A 23,844-nucleotide genomic window follows, 5' to 3' on the forward strand; every position below is an offset into this window, starting at 1 on the left:
TTTAAAAATGTCACTGCAGGGCTTCCCTGGTGGTGCAGTGGTTGAGAGTCCGCCTGCCGATGCAGGGGACACGGGTTCGTGCCCCCGTCTGGGAAGATCCCACATGCCGCGGAGCGGTTGGGCCCGTGAGCCATGGCCACTGAGCCTGCGCGTACAGAGCCTGTGCTCCACAACGGAAGAGGCCACAACAGTGAGAGGCCCGCGTACTGCAAAAAAAAAAAAAAAAAAAAAAAGTCACTGCATCATCTCCAGTTCCCAATGTTTCTCTTAAGAAATTAGCTTTCAGCCTTATTATTGCTCTTTTGAGGCAAATCTCTTTTCTCTCTAGGTAATTTTAATATTTTCACTTTATCTCTTTGGTTTTCAGCTGTTTCACTATAATTCCCCTAAGTATGTTTGCTGTGAACATATTTTGTGTTGTATTTAATGCTTCTTGAACTTATAGCTTGATGTCTTTTGTCAAATTTGAACTCTGTTATTATCTCTTAAAATGTTACAATTACCCTGTGTGTTCTCTTCTCCCTCTCTGTGACTCCAATTATATGTATATTAGACTTTTTATTGTGTCCTACATATGTCTAGCACTTTTCGATAAATCCATCTCTTTTGTACTTGTGCCTGGTCAGGTATTTTCTCCTGGGCTATCTTCCAGTTCACAAACCCATTTTTTAGATATGTACAATCTGCTGTTAAGTCTTTTATCTTTTTCCTGGTTGTCTGACAAATCTTTAAGCATTTCATTTGGTGACTAGCGGCAACAGATATTACATGAATATTTGCAGAGTATATGATACTTACCTCACAAAAGCAAATTAAATTTGAATGAGTCAATTTTGCTATCAACAGCAATTTTGACTACACTCTATTTTAAAGAAATGGAGCACTTTACAAAGGATATACAAAAATCACCACAATCTAGGTCACATTTTATATTTTTAATACAGTCGATGCTTCATACTGCCTTAATGTTAAAAGAATATTTTAAAAGGATACTTACTCTCTCTCCTTTTCAGTCAACTTGTCATTAATATTATCTTTGATTGTTGATCTCGATCCCTTATGAATTATAGGATATCTGAGGGGCACTTGTAGGAAAAAGGAAATCATTGATACTAAATGTGCAGTGTAACCAAGGGCAACAGCAATGCTTCCATCATCTTTTGCTGTAAATTCAAAAACAGAGAAATAGAAAATAACTATTTACCTTATAAATGTACCTATGAGATCATAATAAATCAATTTCAAGAGAGATTTTATAAGAAATAATTGATAAAATATTATTCACCTATCTAAATTATATGAATTTTATAGAAATCTAAACACATTAATAAGATTTGAAATTTCATCTACTACATTTAAAACTATTCCCCAATAATTAATGTTATGAGATTAAAATTTGATATATAATCTTAAGAGTTCTTACTGCATTCAAATCTCCATTACTCTCTTTCCCAGCATTTTTAAGGGCAAAAATAATACCTGAGTCTATTATACAATGCAAAAATTAGTTTCAGAGGTTTAAACATTACATCTATATTAACATTATACATTTACATTTTACATTTTACATTATACATTTACATTTTACATTATACATTTACATTTTACATTTACAACTTTATAAGCAAAACAGCTGTACTGTTGTACTGTTGTACAACGTTATTAATTCCAAGGTGAAGTGAAACAGCACAGTGCATCCTTATGGGGTATGTTCTCAATATTCATAAAGAGAGCATTGTTTAAGTCTGTGAAGTTTGAGATAGGATAAGGAGAAAAAGATGTTTTAAATAGTAAAAGGTCAAAAACCACATTGTTCATATATATTCTATTTATGCAATTTTTGTGTGGAAGCAACTGTTGGAAAAAATACATGTCTCCTACAGTCAAACATAAGTATGTATCTTTTAAGAAGTCACAGATTTTTAACTCAACATATAGATTTCTGCTACTGCCTACCAAGCGACAAATAATCATTCAGGTACCCAGAACTGAGGGTAATACAATAAAAAGTTTTAAGCTTGCCCCAGGGGTAAGGAAAAAGTAACTGCTTGGTATACAATATTCTTAAAATACTTTAAAAAGTTCTCTCTCTCTCTCTCTCTCTCTCACACACACACACACACACACACACACACACACATACACATTTAACACATATCTGGAATACATCTGGCTAGAGAAAGGCTGAAATGATTGAGATGACCTTGGCTTGAGTATTTCCTGATTTTTAAGAGTACCTTTAACTTCAATTATTAGTAATATTTTCCACATTCTTCTTTTTTATATTTAAACTTGGTTATCTAAGCACTACTTTCTTACTGTAGGACCCCTACTATAGCTGTATACTACTCAGTGCATTCTCCACCCTTGACTACCAAAGCAGATTCCTTGATCATACTGTAAAAATAGGTAACTTTTATTGTACACTTTTTTTTTTTCTGCCAGGAATTGACCATGATGCTTTATTTCTGATAGTCATTCATTCATCAAAAATTAATAAACTGGGCACGTTTTATATGCTATTTCATTCAATTTATAGATGAAGAAATAAGGTTCAAAGAAGTTAAGGAACCTCTCCAAACTAAGATAGCTAGTATGTGGGTTGACCTGACACGGATGCCTCTGTCTTTAAGCACTCTACCATACTGTCACAGAACTTTACTGTGGAATGTAACAATTTTTAACTTTGGAGCCTAGAACACACCAAGCATATAACACACGTGTATTATCTTAGTTTCTTCACACTTTTCTAGTAAGGGCAAAGAACACATAAAAACTCCTTGGTAACATGTTCTCTCAAATCAAACTGATGAAAAAAAAATCAAACAGCATTCCTTTCAACTGACTACTGGGCATGCCCTAACTGACGAGAATCCTATTTTTAGAGACCATGTGCTCTTGGCCCAGACTCACAGTACTATAATACTTTCCTACTGTTGAAATATGTATATCAGACTACCTTAGAGACTGAAATTACATTACATTGTAAATGCATTACATTATAATTTAATCATCAGAGCCAGGAGAAACCTTAGAAATCACTGCATCTGATGCTATCAACTTAGAAATGAGAAAAATAAGATTCACGTAGCATAAGTGACTTGGTCAAAGCCATATAAGTAAAAACTATGAGTGATGGAGTGGGAGAGAAAATTCTATCTACACCCCAGCCCCCCAAATATTTATCCCTGGAAGCACAGCTGGGATGGTGAGTTCCATCAGATGTTGCTGAATCCTGCCTCCTGCTTTCTCTAAAGAATAGGGCTTATCAAATTTAAAATATTTCTATCAGTAAAAGGACTTGGTCTTTCAGAACCTTCTTTTGAGGGGAGAGGAAGAAAAAGAGAACTTACAGTAAGTAAGCTCTCACAGTAAGAACTGTAAGAACTTACAGTAAGTAAGCTTACTGTACAGTAAGTACTTACAGTAAGAACTTACAGTAAGTAAGCTTTTCCTTTCGTATGTGACCTGACAGAAAAGGATTTGAAAACTTCCAAAAATCAGAATGCCTCTCAGTTAGCCTGCCCAAAATAGGTCAAGTGCAAACTATAGTTTAAAAAATCTATCCAAAGCTAAACACTCAAGCATCTCCAGTTTTCCGTATTACTAAAAGGGTAATACTAAAGAATTAAGTTTGCCTATTTCGAGGACTACATCCATATATATATTAAAAGAACGGAAACCTGTCTTCTAACACCGTCTCCTTTCAATAATCAAAACAATTTTGTGGGTTTCCCTGATGGCGCAGTGGTTAAGAATCTGCCTGCCAATGCAGGGGACACGGGTTTGAGCCCTGGTCCGGGAAGACGTCGCATGCTGCAGAGCAACTAAGCCCGTGCGCCACAACTACTGAAGCCTGTGCACCTAGAGCCTGTGCAGCTTAAAGAAGAGAAGCTACCGCAATGAGAAGCCTGCGCACTGCAACAAAGAGCAGCTCCCACTCGCCGCAACTAGAGAAAGCCTGCATGCAGCAACGAAGACCCAAAGCAGCCAAAAATAAATAAAATTAATTAATTAAAAACAAAACAGGGCTTCCCTGGTGGCAGAGTGGTTGAGAGTCCGCCTGCCGATGCAGGGGACGCGGGTTCGTGCCCCGGTCCGGGAAGATCCCACATGCCGTGGAGCGGCTGGGCCCGTGAGCCATGGCCGCTGAGCCTGCGTGTCCAGAGGCTGTGCTCCGCAATGGGAGAGGCCACAACAGTGAGAGGCCCGCGTACCGCAAAAAAAAACAAAAACAACAACAACAACAACAAAAAAACAATTTTGATTAAATTTAAACATAAAAGGGCATCTCTAAGGGCTTCCCTGGTGGCGCAGTGGTTGAGAGTCCGCCTGCCGATGCAGGGGACACGGGTTCGTGCCCCGGTCTGGGAAGATCCCACATGCCGCGGAGCGGCTGGGCCCGTGAGCCATGGCCGCTGAGCCTGCGCGTCCGGAGCCTGTGCTTCGCAACAGGAGAGGCCACAACACTGAGAGGCCCGCGTACCGCAAAAAAAAAAAAAAAGGGCATCTCTAAGAGAATCTTATATATGTACATCAAAAACGAAAAAGAAATAGCAAAAACGGAAAACTGGGTAATACTGGAAATCAGTTTTGCTTCTAGTTGTTCACACTCACCATTGTTTCCACCACAAGACTCCCCACTCCACCCATTAAAAACCCTAGGTTGTTTCCCATTCCAGGCCATAGTGCTCCGTCACAGCCTTGCAGTTAAACACAGTGGTGTTGGATTTCCAATACTGAAGCTTTATATTAAAAAGCATTTTAAAAGGACCACGGGTAAGGCATTACAGGGCCCAAGGGTATTCCAATACCCTCAAAAGGAAAACCACCTCCTGGTAGGGAAGTCACTTTCATCACCCCAAGACCACTGTACCTCCAGTGGGAAAATGTGAGCTCATGTGGTTAATTATGGCTATTGCTGGCCACGAAACCTCAGATGTCACATTCTGTTGCCAATCACTTTAGCTAAAAAAACCAAAAGGTTTAAGGTTTCCAGCATTCCAAGATCTAAAAGGCTTTTTACCTGCCAAAGCCAAAACCTGGCTCTCTGGGGTGTGCCTTTCCAGTAAGCATTAATGACGCCCCTAACACCTAATGCAGAGCAGAGGCTTGTATTCCTTATGCTGCTCTGGGGGTTAGAAAGGTCACAGATGATAGGTCTGTCGGTGAAAAGAAGTTAGAGGGGGAGTGGGAGGGTTCAGGGAGGAACAGGAATAAACTGTAGACGCAGGTAAGTGAAAAAGCCCTTATCAAAACAATGTTTTAAGGGGCTTACAAACAAAACAAAATTCTGCAGTTTCCTCATAATAAATATTTCTGGTTTTTCGGGCCTCTCACTGTTGTGGCCTCTCCCACTGCGGAGCACAGGCTTCGGACGTGCAGTCTCAGTGGCCACGGCTCACGGGCCCAGCCGCTCCGCGGCATGTGGGATCTTCCCGGACCAGGGCACGAACCCATGTCCCCTGCATCGGCAGGCGGACTCTCAACCACTGCGCCACCAGGGAAGCCCTGGTTTGTTTTTTAAATGTAGGTATCTACTCGGGGCTGCAATAATTTTTATAATTAAATCTTTTATGTAATTGTTATGATAATAGATTCCACAAACCCACAATGGCCATGACAACATTATAAATTCATTCAAATGTCCCTTTGACTTATATGTTGGACAAACTATTAATATTCAAATGCATCCAAGTACAATAAGTGATCTAAAAGCTCTTACCATCCTGCCTTCCCAATCACTGAGGCAGCTGATTTGGTAAGGAACCATGCACCCACTGATCCAGACAGGACAAAATATTTAAGACTCTAATCATTGCCACAGCATCTATGGAATCATTCCATGTTCTCAATGAGACACTGTTTGACATATGGACTCTCCTTTCCAAGAAATCATGCCTGTATGAAGGGATACAGACACAGAAGGAAATCTGGGTCTCATTACCACGAAAGGCTCTCATGTTATGGATTACTTAAAAACACACACAAACAGTTTTCTTTTTTTTTTTTATTTTTGGATGAGAAATGTCTCAGTCAATGGAACTCAAATGAATACCCTTCACTGGACAATTTTCTCCCTTTGTGTCCCAGTCTCTCTGGAATACTCTAACTGAAACCTTACCCAGTTAGAAGAGGAGAAGAGCACAGTAAGTGTTGGGTCACTATGGAGGAGTTTCCCAAACAGTATCAAGCCATACAACGTAAAGTCTATCCCAGCAAAGTCTCATGAATATAACAGAATAACCGGTTTAGAGTTCTGTCACTAGAGTCTTACTAAGAATGCAGCTGCTACAGAACACTAAAAGTTGTCAGAAGTCTGGAAGAGGTTATTATTCAAAACAGGAAGAAAACTGCATCATGACAGGAATAATATGGACCTTAAAATCAGGCCGACCAGGGATGATTTTAGCTCTGCCACTGGCTAGTATGAGTCTTCGGAAAAATTAACTAATCTCTCTGAGCTGCAATTTTCTTGTCTTTAAAAAAAAAATGTTGAGTATAACTCTTTCCCTCACAGAAGGAATTAATTCTCACAGTGGTGAGAATTAAATAAACAAGACAGCATCATGTATGATGTTCCATGTTACCATATTTCTACTCACCGAACCTAAAATGTCCCATCCTTCTTTCAAAAGGGGAATACTATTTCATCTTTTAAAATACCTCAGGTATCATCTTCTCTATAAAGATTTTCCTGATTCCCTCCTGACAGACCTGATTATTCCCACTCTCTGAGTCCCATGTACCTGGTATAAACTTCTAAGTGCCTTGTTAACCTCAAGTGGACTGAAGTTTCATGGAGGTAGGATCAATGCCTTGGTCCCCTTTGTATACTCCCAGCACCTGACACCGTAAATGACACACACAAGGCACTCAGTAAATTTAGTACCTGGAAGTGCCTTACAGAATGCCAACGTAAGATTTTAAAGTCCAATACTACCATATGTGCTGCTTAAAATTTCTGATTCCTAGGAGTCATGGGAAGTAAACAGGGCCTTAGAGTAGAATTAAATATTTATTTCATTTTATCTTCCATTTCATTTTTTTAGCAGTAAAAACTGCACTTGAAAGCTAAACTAACTTTTTTAAGGGAAGAAGGAATGTATTCAGCTTGTTGGGCATACTAAGTACAGATAGCAAACAAAAGCTAGGAAAAACTAGGAAATAAATCACCTCCAGAAAACAAAAATAGAATCAAGAAACATCCCAGAATGAATTACGGTGATACTCCAATACCGATAGCCCTGCTTCTCCCGTTGCCGCCTCTCAGATCATTCTGTATTTAGCAGCCAGAGTGACTTTTAAAAAACATAAATCAACTCATATCATCCCCCTTCTTGAAGCCCTTCAGGGGTTTCCCACTCCACTGAGAATAAAATAGAAACTCCTTCCAGTGGCCTCAGGGCCCTGGCTGACTCTCTTACCTCTTCTGATGGAACTCTTCCCTTTTCTCACTATGCTCCAGCTACACAGGGCTGCTCTGGTCTTTTCTGTCCTTCCTTCCTTCCTCTCTCTTGCAACTAATTCCAATTACATTTATTGAGTGCCTTCTATATGAAAAGCCCTTTCAAATGCAATCTCAGTCAATCATCACAATGAACTTAAGATGTAAATATTACCTCATTTTACAGGTGAAGAAATTAAGCTCTGAGAGATAACATGATCTGCCCAAAATACAGGTATCTTCTCCCATGCCCCTCACCCTGAATTTTTTCAGATATATCAAGCCCATTCCTCCATATCCTCCATCATGACCGCTCCCTCTTCTAAGAATGCTCCTCCCCTAGCTGTAGTGTAGTTGGTTCCTTTCAGCCTTCAGATTTTGGGTTAAATGTTTCTCCTCAGACAGGTCTTCTCTGACTGCTTTATCTACAGTAGGTTCCCCTATTCTCTAAGATAGTGTATTCCTTTATTAAACACTTTTTAAATACTTATTTTCTTGTTTATTGCCTGTCTCCCTCAATAGGTTGTATGCTCCATGAAAGAAGAGAATATATTTGCTTTTTCCATCATTATATCCTCAAAACACAGCACAGTGTCTGGCATTCAGGTGCTCAATTGATATTTTTTTCAATAAATGAATATTCTGTATCCCTGCAACCTGACACAGGGCTCAAGGTACTTAATAGGTTTATTAAATAAATGAAGGAATGAAAGAATGGGGGAAAAGATGTGTCATGAGCTTCAAGACACCATAACATAAAAGTAACACCTAAAATTAACACCAAAGCACATCTGTATGACTTACAGAGATTAGAGGGAACACTGTACAATGGAAACCAGACAAATCCCAGCAAGATCATTGCTTAGCTTTTGTGGTCTCATGCAAGTCACTAAATAGCTCATTTGCACATTGTAAAATGAGATTATACCACCTTCCTTATAAGGCAAAATGTCTTGCCCTTAAATAAAATCTTAACAATCATGTAAAACAGGTAGTACATGAACTAATGTGCTCATACTATCAATTAGAAAATCAACTCAAAGCTTAGATGACTTGTTCCAAAATAGATGGTTTCTAGAAGGGGAACCAGGACTCAAACATAGGTCTTCCCATTCCTGTTTTAATCACTCTTCCTTTTTTTTTTAATTTATTTTTTATTGAAGTATAGTTGAATTACAATGTTGTATTAATTATTGCTATATAGCAAAGTGACTCAGTTATACATATATTTACATTCTTTTTCATATTCTTTTCCATTATGGTTTATCACAGGATACTGAATATAGTTCCCTGTGCTATACAGTAGGAACTTGTTGTTTGTCCATTCTATATATACCAGTTTGCATCTGCTAATCCCAAAATCCCACTCCTCTCCCCCTTGGCAACCACCAGTCTATTCTCTGTGTCCCTGATTCTGTATCTGTTTCATAGCTAGGTTCATTTGTATCACTCTTCTTATGTCCCAACTACTTGTAAGTCTTGTTGTAAAGGACAAAGGAGGTAATATATTAAAACAGTCTTAAATGTTAAAGGACCACAAATAACAACATTTTCTTTATAGGGAAATGGAAGAAAGTCCCAGTCAGAACTAGTAATGCTTTCTTCTTGAATAACTTATTCCCAAATAGATTAATGTGCTAGCTTTGGGAATAATCTACACAACTACTTAACAGTCCTCAAAGCATTGTTTATACTAGGAGAAAAGAACCCACTTTGCTAAATAAAAGTAATCTTTCTAACCAATATGCCAAATAAAATAAGTTCTTTTCTCTGGCATACTGGTAAAGGGATTAGGAAAAATATTTTTAAATATAGCAATTACTATGAATCATATCTATAACATCTTTAATGTAAATTTATTTTAGTTAGAAGAGGACAGAAATGACAGTATAACAAGTTTAACCTACGGGGGTGGGAATGTCACAAAATTAAATTTTCAAATACATTTTACATCAGCAGAAATATGGTTTTCTAAATAGAACAAATTAATGTTTATTGCTTTGCTCCCAACACAAATTTTTCATGAAAAATCAAACCAAAAGGACAGGGATATTATTAGTATTCTTGAGAATCCTACTGTCTGATTTTCTTAAAGCTCATTCAAAAAGTATTTTCTTTTAACTTTCAAATAGAAAGTTCAACAATTTTTTTGTTTTTTCATGACTAGACCAAATATCCTCTTAAGTCTTCCATCAGGGAATCTGACTCTATATACTTACAATTGGAAAGGGACAGAAGGTCCAGAAACCCTTCTGGATAAAGTGCCAGGCAACCAACATTTCAAGCTATCTCTCTTTTTCCCTGCAACATACCCATACCTTATACCAAATCTTTAGAAGTATAAGACATAAAATACCTTGGAAGTCCTCAGAATTAGGCAACTTGACACCACATACAAAGTAATCCTTATGCTCATTCTGTAAATACAACCAAAGAATGAAATTAATTTTGTTTATGTATAAAGCAAAGAAGTTCTAAATCTAAAAAATTTACGTCAGTATTAATTCAAAGACAATACTGCCATAGACTCAAATTATTAACCAAATTGTTGAAGCTGAACGATGAGTACATGATGATTTATTACACTATTCTGTACATTGATATACACTTCAAATTCTCTATACTAGAAACATTTAAAACATCATATCTAAGCAAAAAACCGTGTCAAATTTTAATCGTAGAACTATCGTTTGACCAATTCATAGCTATAAATGAAAATTTTTAAGTAGAATTAACAAGATTCTGTGAGCAACCTAAAATCCTATTAGGTTTCCTCTCAGAAAATTAGTCTTTTAAGTCTCTTTTCATTAAAAAGAAAACAAAACCACCAAATTTAGCAGATTTAGTTCTCTAAAAAAATTCCTAACCAGTTACATTTGTATTTACTCTAAGAAACCAGATTCAGAAACTTAATATCCTGACAGTTACCTCAGGTATCTTAGGTAATACTAATAAATATAAATTAATTAGCCGTTATATTTTTAAAGCAATGCACGTGTATCTGCCTCTATGTGTCAGAGAAAGCTGATAATTTGGTTGAGTGAAAAGGTCCTAAAGAAACCAGAAATAATTTGGCATTCTTTCAGATGAAGATGAGTGCACCCCACCACCAAACTGATAGAAAAAAAATCAAATGGTGGAACCTAATGCCAACTAATTCCAAATCTACTTTTTAAATAAATATTAGCTTCTGAATGAATCATGACAGAGCATATGATTAAGACTAGAGCAATGAGTTTTTGCTTTGAGAGAAAATTTCAAACAGAAATCATCTTAAAAAAAATTTTTTTTTTCCCCAGAAAATTTGAAACTTACCAAATCAATAGGGTAAATGTAGGAAAGCTCAGACAGTAATTGCCTGCAACGAATTGTCAACTGGGCATTAGTCTTCAGAAAGAGTTCTCTAATGAGGGGAAAAAAAGCACATTTGTTTAAAAAAAACATGTTTGCATGCTTTCTCACAGTTATTTCCACCTAACTGATGCAGAGAAAGATTAATGGTCTGTACTGGGCCACAGAAGTAGAAGCAAGAATAATAGCTAACGTGAGTCATGACCTATCACTAAATACTATCAATCAAGCTAACTATAGAGGCCTATTTTATGTGTCCAGCACCAGGCTAAGAGATGTGAAACGTACAAAATCACTGGCTGGGCACCTACTACTACATGCCAGGAGCTTCACAAATGGCTTTAATTACTACAACAACTTGCTCGGTTGATATTACTATACCCATTGTACAAACAAGAAAACAAGATTTAGAGAGGCTCAGTAAGCTGACCAAGGTCTCATTTAACCTGAGGCCAATTTGTTTTTAGGAAATATCCATATGGTATTTCCTCAAAAAAGTATTCTATTTTCATTTACAAATACAGATGTTATAACTACCTCAAAAAATAACCTGCTGCCATATTACAAAAATAACAGAATAAAAAAAGGACAAAGCAAAAAGCTGTGGCATGAGATGATGTAGCTCTTCTCTTGAACTATTTAAGAAACATGACCAACAGCTAAAATACCCCTAGAGCATATTACCTGCTCAGCTGTGTCAACAATTAAAAAGGAGGTAATTTAGGAGAAACAGTAGGTCAAAGTGGAATCTAAAGTAGTACAATGCAAAGAGCACTGAAGACTTAAAGGGATTTAGTCCTGCTTTCCTAGTGAAATGGACAGAGTAACCTCCAGAGCTTTGCTTTCCTATCTGCAAACTGAGAGGATTAGATGATCTCCAAGGTTCTTTTCAGGTTTCTCAATTGCTAAGGTTTCTTAAAGAAAAATGCAGGATGGGATGACTTTCTAGGAAAAGTGAGTGAAGATGAGGAAAAGATCAGAGGTGGTAACAAGTTAAGCACGTGCTGGAAAAAATACCGGGAAAAACTATTAGCATTTGTTAAATGAATGTCACGGAGCGACTGAAATTAGCTACAGCTGTATGGCGCCATTTTATTGAAGGTTATGTGACAGTGAGGCAAAACAATCACCACTGGTTCTTAAGAAGAGAAAAAATGATGGTAAAATAGTATTTTAGGAGGGCTTCCCTGGTGGCGCAGTGGTTGAGAGTCCGCCTGCCGGTGCAGGGGACACGGGTTCGTGCCCCGGTCTGGGAGGATCCCACATGCCGCGGAGCGGCTGGGCCCGTGAGCTACGGCCGCTGAGCCTGCGCGTCCGGGGCCTGTGCTCTGCAACGGGAAAGGCCGCAGCAGTGAGAGGCCCGCGCACCGCAAAAAAACAAAAAAAAATTAGTATTTTAGGAGAAGTCTGCTAGCAACATGGAGGATGAACTGAAAACTGGAGAGACTGATGTTAGAGAGAGAACCTGGGAGCTGTTGAGGTCAGCCAAGAGAGCTAACAGAAGTCTGAAGGAGTTACTGAAGAAAAACTGTAAGCTGCACTAAATGTAGAAGACAGGAAGAGGAGGAGATTCAAACATTAAGTCACAGTGCTGTGGCCCTGAAATCTAGAAGAGTGTCCATGCTTCCGATTCTGACTACATACTAGGAGGTCTCATAACCGACTCTAGCACAGTAGGTGTTGAACAAGTGAAAGTGGCATTGAACATATTAACTGGTACTAATACCGGCAGCTTTAAAAAATACTCCTTTTCCAAATCCTCTCCTCAAAGTAAACTCGACACTCATAACAACCATTCTCAGTGTTCCATTTACCTTTTCGCAGTACACTCCTTCCTCAACTCATTTAGGGATTCCTTCTGGAGTTGAAGCTTGAGGTGCTCAGCCGAAAATGCACTTCCTAGAGAGAGACGAAAGGAGACAATTCCAGATGGAACACTGCAGACAGGACTGCCCAGTCACAACCGAACAGGCAGAGCCCAGTCCCCTGACTGTGAGAGGGAAATAAAAAAAGTTAAAAGGTAAAATGGGTTGGGGTTGGAGGACTTCTGGGGGGATTAATGAGAATAAACTTCCTATTGCTTCCTTTTTTTGTTGTTGTTGTTGCTTCCATTTTTATACAGCTTCTAGCAGGAGTCAAAAAGTAAGAGACTAGGATTCTCTGCCTACAGATTTCTGGGTCACTGACGAAGAAACCCGGATGCAATTTTCAAAATTCAGACAACTTCATTTTTTAAAAAACTGGCTATGGACTCTGGGTGCTAAGGTTGATTCACTAAAGGTTCATCAATTGTAACAAATGTACCACTTTGGTGGGGGAAGCTTTGCACAGGTGGGCGGTTGGGAGTATATGGGGAATCTGTAACTTCTGTTCAATTTTGCTATGAACCTAAAACTGCTCTAAAAAGTAAAGCTTAATTTTTTCTAAAAAGGTGGTTAATTTGTTTTTAACTGCAAATGCTATATAACATTACTGAAAGTATAAAAAGTAGAGCAGGAAAAATTACCTGCATATTGACTACTACAATATAGTTCATCAATATTAGGTTTTTTATGAAGTTTCATCTTATTCATATACATAAGTAGTTTTAGTTACAATCACAGTGTGCAAGAAATGTGTATTCTGATTTTTCCAAATTATGTCTCAAGCATTTTTACATGTTGACAGATAGTCTGAGTTACAATGTTTAATGGCTTGTAAAATTTAACTCCATAGATGTGAATTAAAAGAATATTCCACATTTTAACTGATACCCCAATACCTCAATTCCACTACAGGATTGCTTTAGCATTGCAATGATTAATATTTGTGTATAAGCCTGGTCTTTTGTATTTATATCAACTTTGGAACTTCCATTTTCATTCATGTGATCATAAAATCCTTTTACATCTTCCTACTCTAAGAAAATGAGCCTGTCTCAGGAAATTCCAAAGGTCCTGAAACACAGAAAAACAGTCTTAGATCCTGACATACTAAGTTCTAGATCTTAAAAAGAAGCTTAGGGACTTCCCTGGTGGCGCGGTGGTTAAGAATCCGCCTGCCAATGCAGGGGACACGGGTTCGATCCCTGGTCCGGGAAGACCCCACATGTTGCGGAGCAATTAAGCCCCATGTGCCACAACTACTGAGCCTGTGCTCTAGAACCCGTGAGCCACAACTACTGAAGCCCGCGCGCCTATAGCCTGTGCTCTACAACAAGAGAAACCACCGCAATAAGCCCGCTCACTGCAACTAGAGAAAGCCGGCATGCAGCAATGAAGACCCTACGCAGCCAAAAAAAAGAAAAAAAAAAAAGCAGCTTAGTTTCATGAACTGTGATCTAACAGGAAAAGGTGCCCTAAACTCTTCCGCACATCTAGGGAGGAACAAGAAGTAGGTTAATTGATCAAAGTACAGTTTGGACCTTAGAACTAAATTTACCAACCTAAGTAATTTTATCAACATATGTCTAAGCACCCTGCTCTTCTCTCTCAACTGTATTTAAATGACCAGTAAGTTGTTAACTCTGCTCCCCAAACAGAACTTAATCAAGGAATACCACTTATCTTCTTTAGCCCCAATATAATTCCTCACAAGATTTCCATATTGATAATAGATAGCATTGAGATAATCCCTCAATGATTTCAGAAGACACTTGGGTTGACAACCTCTACCCCTCACCCAATGCACTTTTACCAGAAAGCACATGAATTCTTCCACCACTATACAAATTTGCAATGTTATTCTTCATCCCAGATAAAAGGCTGCCTCAATTCTAGTGAAATCACAAATGGGCCAAGACAGATCTGGGTTTCAAAATGCAAATGTATGCACCCTCTTTAGCTTTGAATGTCTTTAGAACATATCACACGACCAAAAAGAAAACAAAAACAAAAACCCTTGCAAAACAAAGAAGGAAAACAAAATTTAAAAATACACAGCCAGCTAACAGATGGGGTAAAAAGTTAACAATAGGTAAATCTGGGTGAAGAATGTAAGTGTTCTCTGTACTCTTATTCTTGCAATTTTTCTGTAAGTCCAAAATAATTTCCAAATAAAATGTAAAAGAGTAGATCCAAACCCAGAAAAAGGTCTCCTGAAAGGCTATGGTTTTCCCACAAGCTTTAACAGAACTAAGGCTTTAGACCACAGACTGGCAACATCTCTCCAACGCATATCAGGTTCATTTTTCTGTTAAAAGGTAATACGCCTCATTGGTCACCGGGTGGTCTCTGGAACAAAACTGAGTGAGTCTGGTTTAATTAGGCTCAGGTAGAGAAGAACGAAGTATTTCAAGATACCTCAGAAAACTCAACCTAAGTTCCAAAAGTCACTTCATAGGAAGTAGTAACATTGAGGCAATGATGTGCTCAAGCTCTTTACATGTTGTTCAAGTTATATATTACCAGCCTGAATACTGCATGATTGGTGTTGTGTCCTCCTAAGGATATTACACATAGAAGCAATGATATCCATCTTTAAGACCATGGATATATCCTGCTTCTCATCTAACTTTCTCACTGTTGTGGCCTCTCCCACTGCGGAGCACAGGCTCTGCAGATTTAGCATTGATTTGTGTCTTCTGCTTGAATCAATTTTTACTACTATGGTTGCAAAATAATATTCCAACTCCAGTACTTCCTCCATACTTATCAGTCAGCATTCAGCATTCTTCTCTAAGCAAGAGCCCTTCCTTCTCCATTAGCTATCTATTATCAGTATGGAATCATGAATTCTCTTTTATTTTTCAAAGATTTATAATTCATTACTGGATTTAATTATTTTGGTGCTCAAGTGGTCCCAGATTTGGCCAGCCTTCAGCCTTGTTCCAGTGCCCTTCTGACATACTACGATCATGTTATTCAAAATATTACCTTATTTACTTTAATTGCTGCAGGATCTGTAGTGATATCCCCGCTCTCATTCCTGATACTGGTAATTCACGCTTTCTCTCTTTTTACTCAGTCAGTCTGGCTAGAGGATTATCAATTTTATTGATCTTTTCAAAGGACACCTTTTAGTTTCATTGACATTCTCTACTCTCTTTTTGTTTTCAATTTGACTGATTTCTGCCCTCGATTATATCCTTCCTTCTGCCTGATTTGGGTTTAATTTGCTCTTCTTTTCTAGTTAAGGTATAAGCTTAGGTTATTGAATGAAGGCCTTTCTTCTTTTCTAGTATAAGCATCAAATGATATAAATTTCCTCTAAGCATGCATCCCTTAAAATGTTGATATATTTTCATTTTCATTTACATCAAAATATTTTCCAATTTTCCTTGTTATTTCTTCTTTGACCCAGGGTATGTATATGTGTGTGTGTGTGTTTGTTGTACAATTTCAAAATATTAAGAGTTTTCCAGATACCTTTTAGTCAGTGATTTCTAGCTATTTCTGTTTTGGTGAGAGACAATACTTTGCATTATTTTGATTATTTTGCATTTATTTGTTTTATGACACCAAATATGGCCTAACTGAATATTCCATATGTACTTGAAAAAAATTATATTCTGCTGATGTTCTACTGTTAATTATGTCAAGTTAGTTGATAATGTTGTTAATGTCTTCTCTCCTTACTGATTTTCTCTCTACTTGTTCTATAAATTACTGAGAAATTAGTGTTACGGTTACCAACTATAATTGTGCATTTATAATTGTGCATTTCTCCTTTCAGTTCCATCAGTTTTTGATTTATATATATATATATATATATACACACACACACATACACACACACACACACACATATATATATAAGCTTGGTTGTTATATTCATACATATTTAGAATTGTTACGTCTTTTCATGAATTTGAAATGTAATAATGTAATATCCCATAATGTAATATCTCTCTTTATTGCAGGTAATATTCATTGTTCTGAAGTCTACCTTGCCTGATATTACTAGAGCCACTTTGGCCTTCTTTTGGTTGGTATTTGCATAGTGCATTTTTTCCATTCTTTTACCTTTAATCTATCTATAACTTTAAATTAGAAGTGTGTTTCTTGTAGATAGGCTTTAGTTGGGTCTTTTTTTTTTATCTTTATAAAATCTGAACAATCTCTTTTTTAACTGAGGTATTCAGAACATTTACACTTAATATAATCATTGATACATTTAGATTAAGAACTACCATCTTGGGCTTCCCTGGTCACGCAGTGGTTGAGAGTCCACCTGCCGATGCAGGGGACGCGGGTTCATGCCCTGGTCTGGGAGAATCCCACATGCCGTGGAGTGGCTGGGCCTGTGAGCCATGGCTGCTGAGCCTGCGTGTCCGGAGCCTGTGCTCCGCAGTGGGAGAGGCCACAACAGTGAGAGGGCCGCGTACCGCAACAAAACTACTATTTTGTTAGCTGTTTTCTCAATGTTCCGTTCCATTTATTCTTTGTTTCTTTATCCCTCTTTTTCTATGCTTTTGGATTTTTTTTATGACTTCCTCTTTCTTCACTATCAGCTCATTCTTACCTCCCTCTAAAATTTTTAGTGGTTGCCCCAGAGTTTACAATATATAACTTAAATTAATAACAGTTTACCTTCAAATAAAATTATACCACCTCATGTAAAGTATAAAATCCTGACAACAGTACACTCCCAACTCTTCCCTTCCCCACTCGTAAAATACTTCACAAATTTTACTTTATGCATGTTATAAACTCTAAAACATTATTTTTGCATTAGAAAATCAACAGTCTTTAGAGCAATTAAAAATAAGAAAAAAATTTCTTTATAATATCTTCCTTTCAACCATTTCTGGAGCTCTCAATTTTTGTGTGTAGAGCTGTTTCTGTATGGTATCATGTTTCTCCTGCTGAAGAATTTCCTTTATTATTTCTTAAAGTATAAGACAGCTGATGATGAAATAACTTAGTTTTATGTGAAAGAGTTTGCACTTTAGTTTGGTTAATTTCTGTTGACCTATCTTCAAGTTCAATGATTCTTTCCTCAGTTGTGCTGAATCTACCAATGAGTCTGTCAAAGGCATTCTTCAGCTCATTACTGTGTTTTTGGTTTACAGTCTATCCATTAGACTGTTTCTTACAGTTTCCACCACCTCTCAGCTGAAATTTACCATCTGTTCTTGTATGTTATCCATCTTTCCACAAAATTCTGAAGCATATTAACCATAGTTATTTTAAATACTCTCTCTGACAGTCCCAACATCTAAGTCATCTCTGAAGTCTTTTCCTGTTAATTTCTTCTCCTGTCAACCTTTTGTTGTTGGTGGTGGTGTTGGTGATGGTAGTGATGTTTTTTCATTTTGGTTTGGTTTTGCTTTTTTTTTGGTCTCAAAAATTTTGATTTAATACTGAACATCATTTGCAGGGCAACAGAGAAAGAAAAAGACATGCTTTTTCTTCTGTTAATTTGGAGGAATGAGTCAATACAATCAAACCGAGCTGGATTTCGGTTCCGTTGCTGCCATGATTACCTTCAGTGCATCACATGATTACCTTCAGTGCATCACAAATTGCCTCTAATTTTTCCCTTTTCGGGGGTGGTGGTGGCACTGGTGGTAATGGTGAAGATGGTCTGACAGAGGTGTTTTCTCAATGACACTATACTATTCCCAGATTTAGGTACTCCCTGTGAACCAGCACCTAAGTAAGGGTGTCTCCCCATGCTCTTGCCTCTCCGCCTACAGTGACTTGTTATTCTGTGCTTTCTAGCCTGGCTGGGGAGGAAGGGAGGGAGTTCCTCTGTTGTCCTGGTTAAACCAGGCCATACTCTGTGTCCCTGGGTAGGGCTTTCTCAGTGATACTTTCCCTCCCCTAGGGATTGGTTGCCTTGAAATCTTAGTACTTGGATAGATTCAAGAAAAGTTATAATTTTGTACATTATCCAGCTTTCTCTCGTTGTTAGTGTGGAAGTGATGCTCCTTCCACCTTTCTACATCCCAGAGGCTGGAAGTCAAATCTGAGGATATTAATTTAAGTTTTTTTAAAGCTCTTCTCTGTGCTTTGTATTTTCTGTTTCTTTTAGGTCAGCTATTCTGTTTGTTCAACCTGGTCTATTTCATAGTGTTTTCCTCAAATATCTGATGACCCTTGGTTTTCCCTTTAAATCCATGAATAAGTGATTAGGTTGGTTAGCATAGGTAATAATGCAGATTTCCTTTGAAGCTATAAAGAGTTATTTACATAAAAGGCTTCACCCCTGAATAAGCAGCTCAGCGTAAGTGGGCAGTTCTTGCTGACAATTAGCGTTCCTTCAAGGTACATATGCTGGGAGAAGGCAGTACCTTTACTTTAAATCACTATCAAATAAGGAGAAGTTTACTTTGGGATTATGTTACTTTAGGGTATTTCACTCTTAAGTAGAGCTGCCTTTCATGTCTTCCCTCTGGGTTGGTTGTAAAATTCCACAGTCAGGCTTTGCTCTACATTTCTATGCCAAAATCTCATACCACGGAACCTAACCAAGTCAGGAATCCATTATGTTTAGAAAGCAGTTGGAGCAAATGTTATAGGAAGTTACCCCAAATTCACAACGGAAAGAAAATGGGCCAGTAGGCCCAGTTACCCTAATTACTGCTCCATCATTCCTGATTTCCATACCAGGGAATCGCAAGTTGAGGTATCTGAGAGCTCTACCAGAAACTCCCACTGCAGCCTTTTCCACTGTATTCCAGGTTGCAGTTTTCCTCTGCTCTAGTTTATTCATCAATACAATTCTATCTACTTTGTGTCTTTGAGAACTATGTCAAAAATCTTTGCTATTCCAATGGCACCCTCTTGTATTTTCACCATCACCAAGGACTTATTTTTTATGCATGTATCTTTATCATCATATCAATGAGTCATTGAGAGGGAGAGAAAGCAAATACGTGGCTTGGTTTACCATACTTCGAAACTGCTTTCTGAAACCCTTGGCCCTATCCATGATACACCATGGCCCCCCTCTGTTCAGCAAGAACTCAAGTCAGACACTTTAATTTTAATAACCAAATGTCAATGCTGTCTCCTATAAATTGAATAGCTGAAGAATATGAATCTTGTTTCAATCAACTAAACAAAACACAGACTCTTTAGGCTCCCTCTCACCGAGAGTTTGGTCTCAGGCTGGCCAGTGGCCAGCTCCTGTCAAAATTACAGTTAAAACCAATAAATTGTCATTCTTCTGAGCTTTCTACATCAAGGCAGACGACCAGAAAGCAATATACTTCGACTATTTTAGTTTTTCTCCCCACAGAAATGCCTTTTCTGTACTATGATTTATGATGCTCCCGTTCTCAAGGGTTAATAGATATTTCTTGCTGTAACTTTTGCAAAAATTTGCAATTGACTGTATTTCATTATGATATCTAATATCTAGCACATAAGAAACTGCATGCTAAATTCCTCTTGGAATTTGGTGCCAAGAGAAGATTTTTTTCTCCCTAAAGAACTGATATACTTCCTTGTAACAGGCAAAGGGAAGCACTGATACCTTTCATAACTCTACACAATTGGCTTGACAGCTAAGAAGGTCAGAGTTAATTTAATGCTTAAAAACAATAGGCAGATCCTATGGGAGGAAGTGTACTATACTGGAAAGCCCATGGACTTAGGAATCAGAAAGATCTGGGTTAAATTTTACTTTCACAACTCTAAACAAGTGTTAAGTTCTCTGAACTTCATTTTCCTCATCTGTAAAATGGGGATAATTTCACTTTTACTGAATATTTGCATTTTCTCAACCTGCTCCCATGAAGCTCCAAGTAGAGAGAGAAAAGTACACAACCAGCCTGATTGATTTTACCTTAAAAATAACAACCACAAAGCACAAATAGGCACCACATCCAATAATCCTATTACAATTTCCTCCTTAGTCTGCTTTCTCATTCTTGGAGATGACTACTCCATACATTCCCCCCAATCCTTAAACCTTCTCTAAGTCTAATATATTAATTACCTTACCTCATAAACCTTGAAATAATAGAAGGATTTCTTCATAATCCTACCTACAACCCAATATGAAACTCGGCAGCCTCCATGCCATTTTCTTAGCCTTCTCCTCCTGTTCAATGGATAAGGCAAATATCTTCGCTTACACTTTGAATTCCTTCTTCTCCAACCTCATGTCATGCTGCTACTCTCTTCCTTACAAATTATGTTCCAGCTACAGTGGCGTCCTTTCTATCCTACAATACAGGCACTTCCTGTGTCCAAGCCTTTTCACGTGCTGTTCCCATCGTTGTTACCCCAGCAATTCTTATCTTGCAAGACTGAGCTCCTCAAGCCATCCTTTTCTGAGCAATCTTTGTAAAAATGGTCTCCCATAGTTAACTTCTATCACCACAGCTTGTTTCTAGTCCTTCTCACAATCTGACATTTACTTTATTTGTTGGTTTCTTGTTTACTATCTTACCCATTAGGTAATTATCCAAAATTGGAAGTCTTGATTCTTCCCCTTTCTCCCTTTCCCCCAACATCTGCTTCTCCTCCAATATTTGTTCTGATGAATGGTTAATTATCTGGCCAGTTGTCCAAACCAGAAATTGGAAACTATCTAAATCTTTCTCTCTCCTTCTCTCCTCCAATCCACTAAACCATTAACAGTAGAGTCCATCATTAAATACCTCTTGAACCCACACACTCCCTCCTCCCTTTACATTTCCAAACTGTTTAGATTTTAATTATGTACTGCTTAGATTACTATAATAACTTCTGTCATGACAATTCTCTACGCTTAACTCTTCAAAGAGAATTTTCTAAAACATACGTCTAATTTCCTATATTATAGTCATCAACACAGTTGTATCTACTTTTTGCCTTTGAGAAATTTGCTTAAGTTATTTCAATAGATCTCCAAACTTTATGACATAACTTCCTTTACGATTAGGTTGTTATTTACCTCTCTAGCCTCTCCTGGGGACCTTTACTCAAAGGTTAGCTGAGGCTTTACTGGAATTACCTGAAATTCTCTACTCTACTTCCATGCCTCTGTATAGCTGTTCCCTCTACCTGGAAATTCTCACCTTCCCTCCATAGCTATCTACTACATATTCTCCTAGACTCAGCTCAAGTGTCACCTCCTTTACATGGTGTTCTGATTTTCAGATGCTCATCTTCTGTGTTCCCATGGTACTCTCCATGTGTTTCTGTCCTATAACCATCACATCTGTCATTCTGTTTCTAACATCTTACACAATGCCTGGTTCCTTCCGTCTGCTCCATAAATGATGAATAAATGAACTGACAAAGGCACGCGTGTACATACACACATCAATGCCCTTCCCACATCCTTTACATGCCTTACGATCTCCTTTTACTTCTGGGTTAAAACATCTAATTGTAAATGTATTTTTTGTAAATGCTACTTCCAATGCTTTTGGGTAATAAGCAGAGAAAAAATGATGACAAACCAAAATAAAATTCTGTCCAGTGGCTTATTTCTACACATCTATACTTTCCATGGCAAGTACAGGGGGAGAGGGGGAGATTAAAATATGACAGTTTGACTTTCTTACAATCCAATTAAGATATTACTGAAATAAATCGTTACAAATATATGGAAAATGAATCATTCTGAAAAAAAAATCTGAGGTTTACTTAGAAACCACCTTTGCCTGCCCCACCACCAAGCTGTCTGTCTGTCTTTTACTGCCTTTCACAAGCTGCATACAGGCCAACAACTGCAAGTAAAGAAACTTTAATAAATCCCAGGGAAAATTATCCTTAGGTCCCCAAAATTTTGAAAGGCAGATATTAATTTTGAAGGAAATTTGTTTAGGAATTCCTGTCAGATGGCTCCAGGAAAATCAGAGCATGTATACAGACGAATAAAATTTAAATTTCCCGTCATTTGTAATAAATATATCTTGAATTGTAAGGTCTGTGAGAACTAATTTTTCAACTTGTGACCTTAGAACCTATGAGGAGAAAATTGTTACACAACGCTTAATAATGTCTTTGTAAGTTCAAATAGAAATCTATAACCTTTTGATAGAAGTGAAAGCACCAATTTAAATATATTGTGTGATCCTTCTTTAATCTGAGATGCAGGCCAAATAAGCATAATAATTTACTGACCAAGCAGAAGCTAATTAAATAGAACAAACCATATATATATATATATATTTCACCTTAATTACTCAAATTTATTGCAAAATGACCATAATGATCATAATTGATGGAAACTTCATATAAATCATTTCTTATTGTGGCAATAAAGGATCAAAACTTTTTATTCACTGAAATTACCAAGAGGAATTTCTCTCCCCAGATCTGAGCAATGAAATCTGACACTTCTGACCTCTTCTACACACAATGTCACTTACAGAATGAGTTTCTGCTCTTGCTTACCAAACAGATGGAAGACTGTAAAATAGGAGTTGAGTATGGCTGATTAGAGAATTCCAATAGGTCATTCCCACCTAATGGAGGCTTTCCAGTTAACAAATGGCATCTATAGATACATTTGGGTCAGAGAATCTTCTTTTTTTTTCTTTTCTTCTTTCATTGCTGGGAAATTTATCATTAGCATAAAACTTCAAAAAATAAAGAGATTCACCAAAAAAGGTGAAGAGATCCCTATCCTTTCTGTCAATCCTATCTCCTAAGATAACCAGAATCTCAGAGCTATAAGAAATCTTGACTATATAACTCAAAATTTTGTTTGGTTTGTCTCTGAAAAGGAAATTAGCCCCAAAAGTTGGATGATTTACCTAAGGACAAACTGAGAGACTGACAGATCTTTAATCCAGATCTCTTAGTTAAGATACAACCAAATCAAAGAAATCTTTGGAGAAAATTCACTTTACTCATCCTGTAATAAAAATGAATACAGCAGAACAAAGTTCTCCATATAAGTCCATAGGTAAAATGGAAAACTAGCAAACCATCAGTCAGTTTATCTGTTAGACGTATAACAGAGAAAGCAACAACGATATTATGTTTAGTTAGAAACAAGACAGGCTTTGGAATGAAATAAATCAAAATCGGAATCTGGATCTGTTACTTATCTATGCAACCTTGAGAAATGTCTCTAAGCCCCAGTTTTCCTCATTTGGAAAAAGGGAGTAATAATTATTATCTCTTAGTACTATTTTAAGAATTAAATGATAATACCATAAGTGAAAAAAGATCTGG

At 37.5% G+C, this 23,844-nt stretch overlaps 1 protein-coding gene across 3 annotated transcripts in view; it reads right to left on the reverse strand.

Moving 5' to 3' along the window:
- The window catches only part of UVRAG (UV radiation resistance associated), a 318,149-nt gene that overhangs the window by 125,026 nt on the left and 169,279 nt on the right, over positions 1-23,844 (reverse strand). For all 3 annotated transcript variants that reach the window (XM_082844787.1, XM_082844786.1, XM_082844788.1), the window contains exons 9-12: positions 12,613-12,697; positions 10,763-10,850; positions 9,804-9,864; positions 998-1,163 (exon numbers count right to left, since the gene is read on the reverse strand). In XM_082844787.1, coding sequence (XP_082700913.1) covers positions 998-1,163; positions 9,804-9,864; positions 10,763-10,850; positions 12,613-12,697 — 400 coding nt within the window. The remainder of the gene's footprint in view (positions 1-997; positions 1,164-9,803; positions 9,865-10,762; positions 10,851-12,612; positions 12,698-23,844) is intronic.

Source organism: Leucopleurus acutus, assembly GCF_964270905.1.
Source record: "Leucopleurus acutus genome assembly, chromosome: 8".
Classification (NCBI taxonomy): Eukaryota; Metazoa; Chordata; class Mammalia; order Artiodactyla; family Delphinidae; genus Leucopleurus; species Leucopleurus acutus.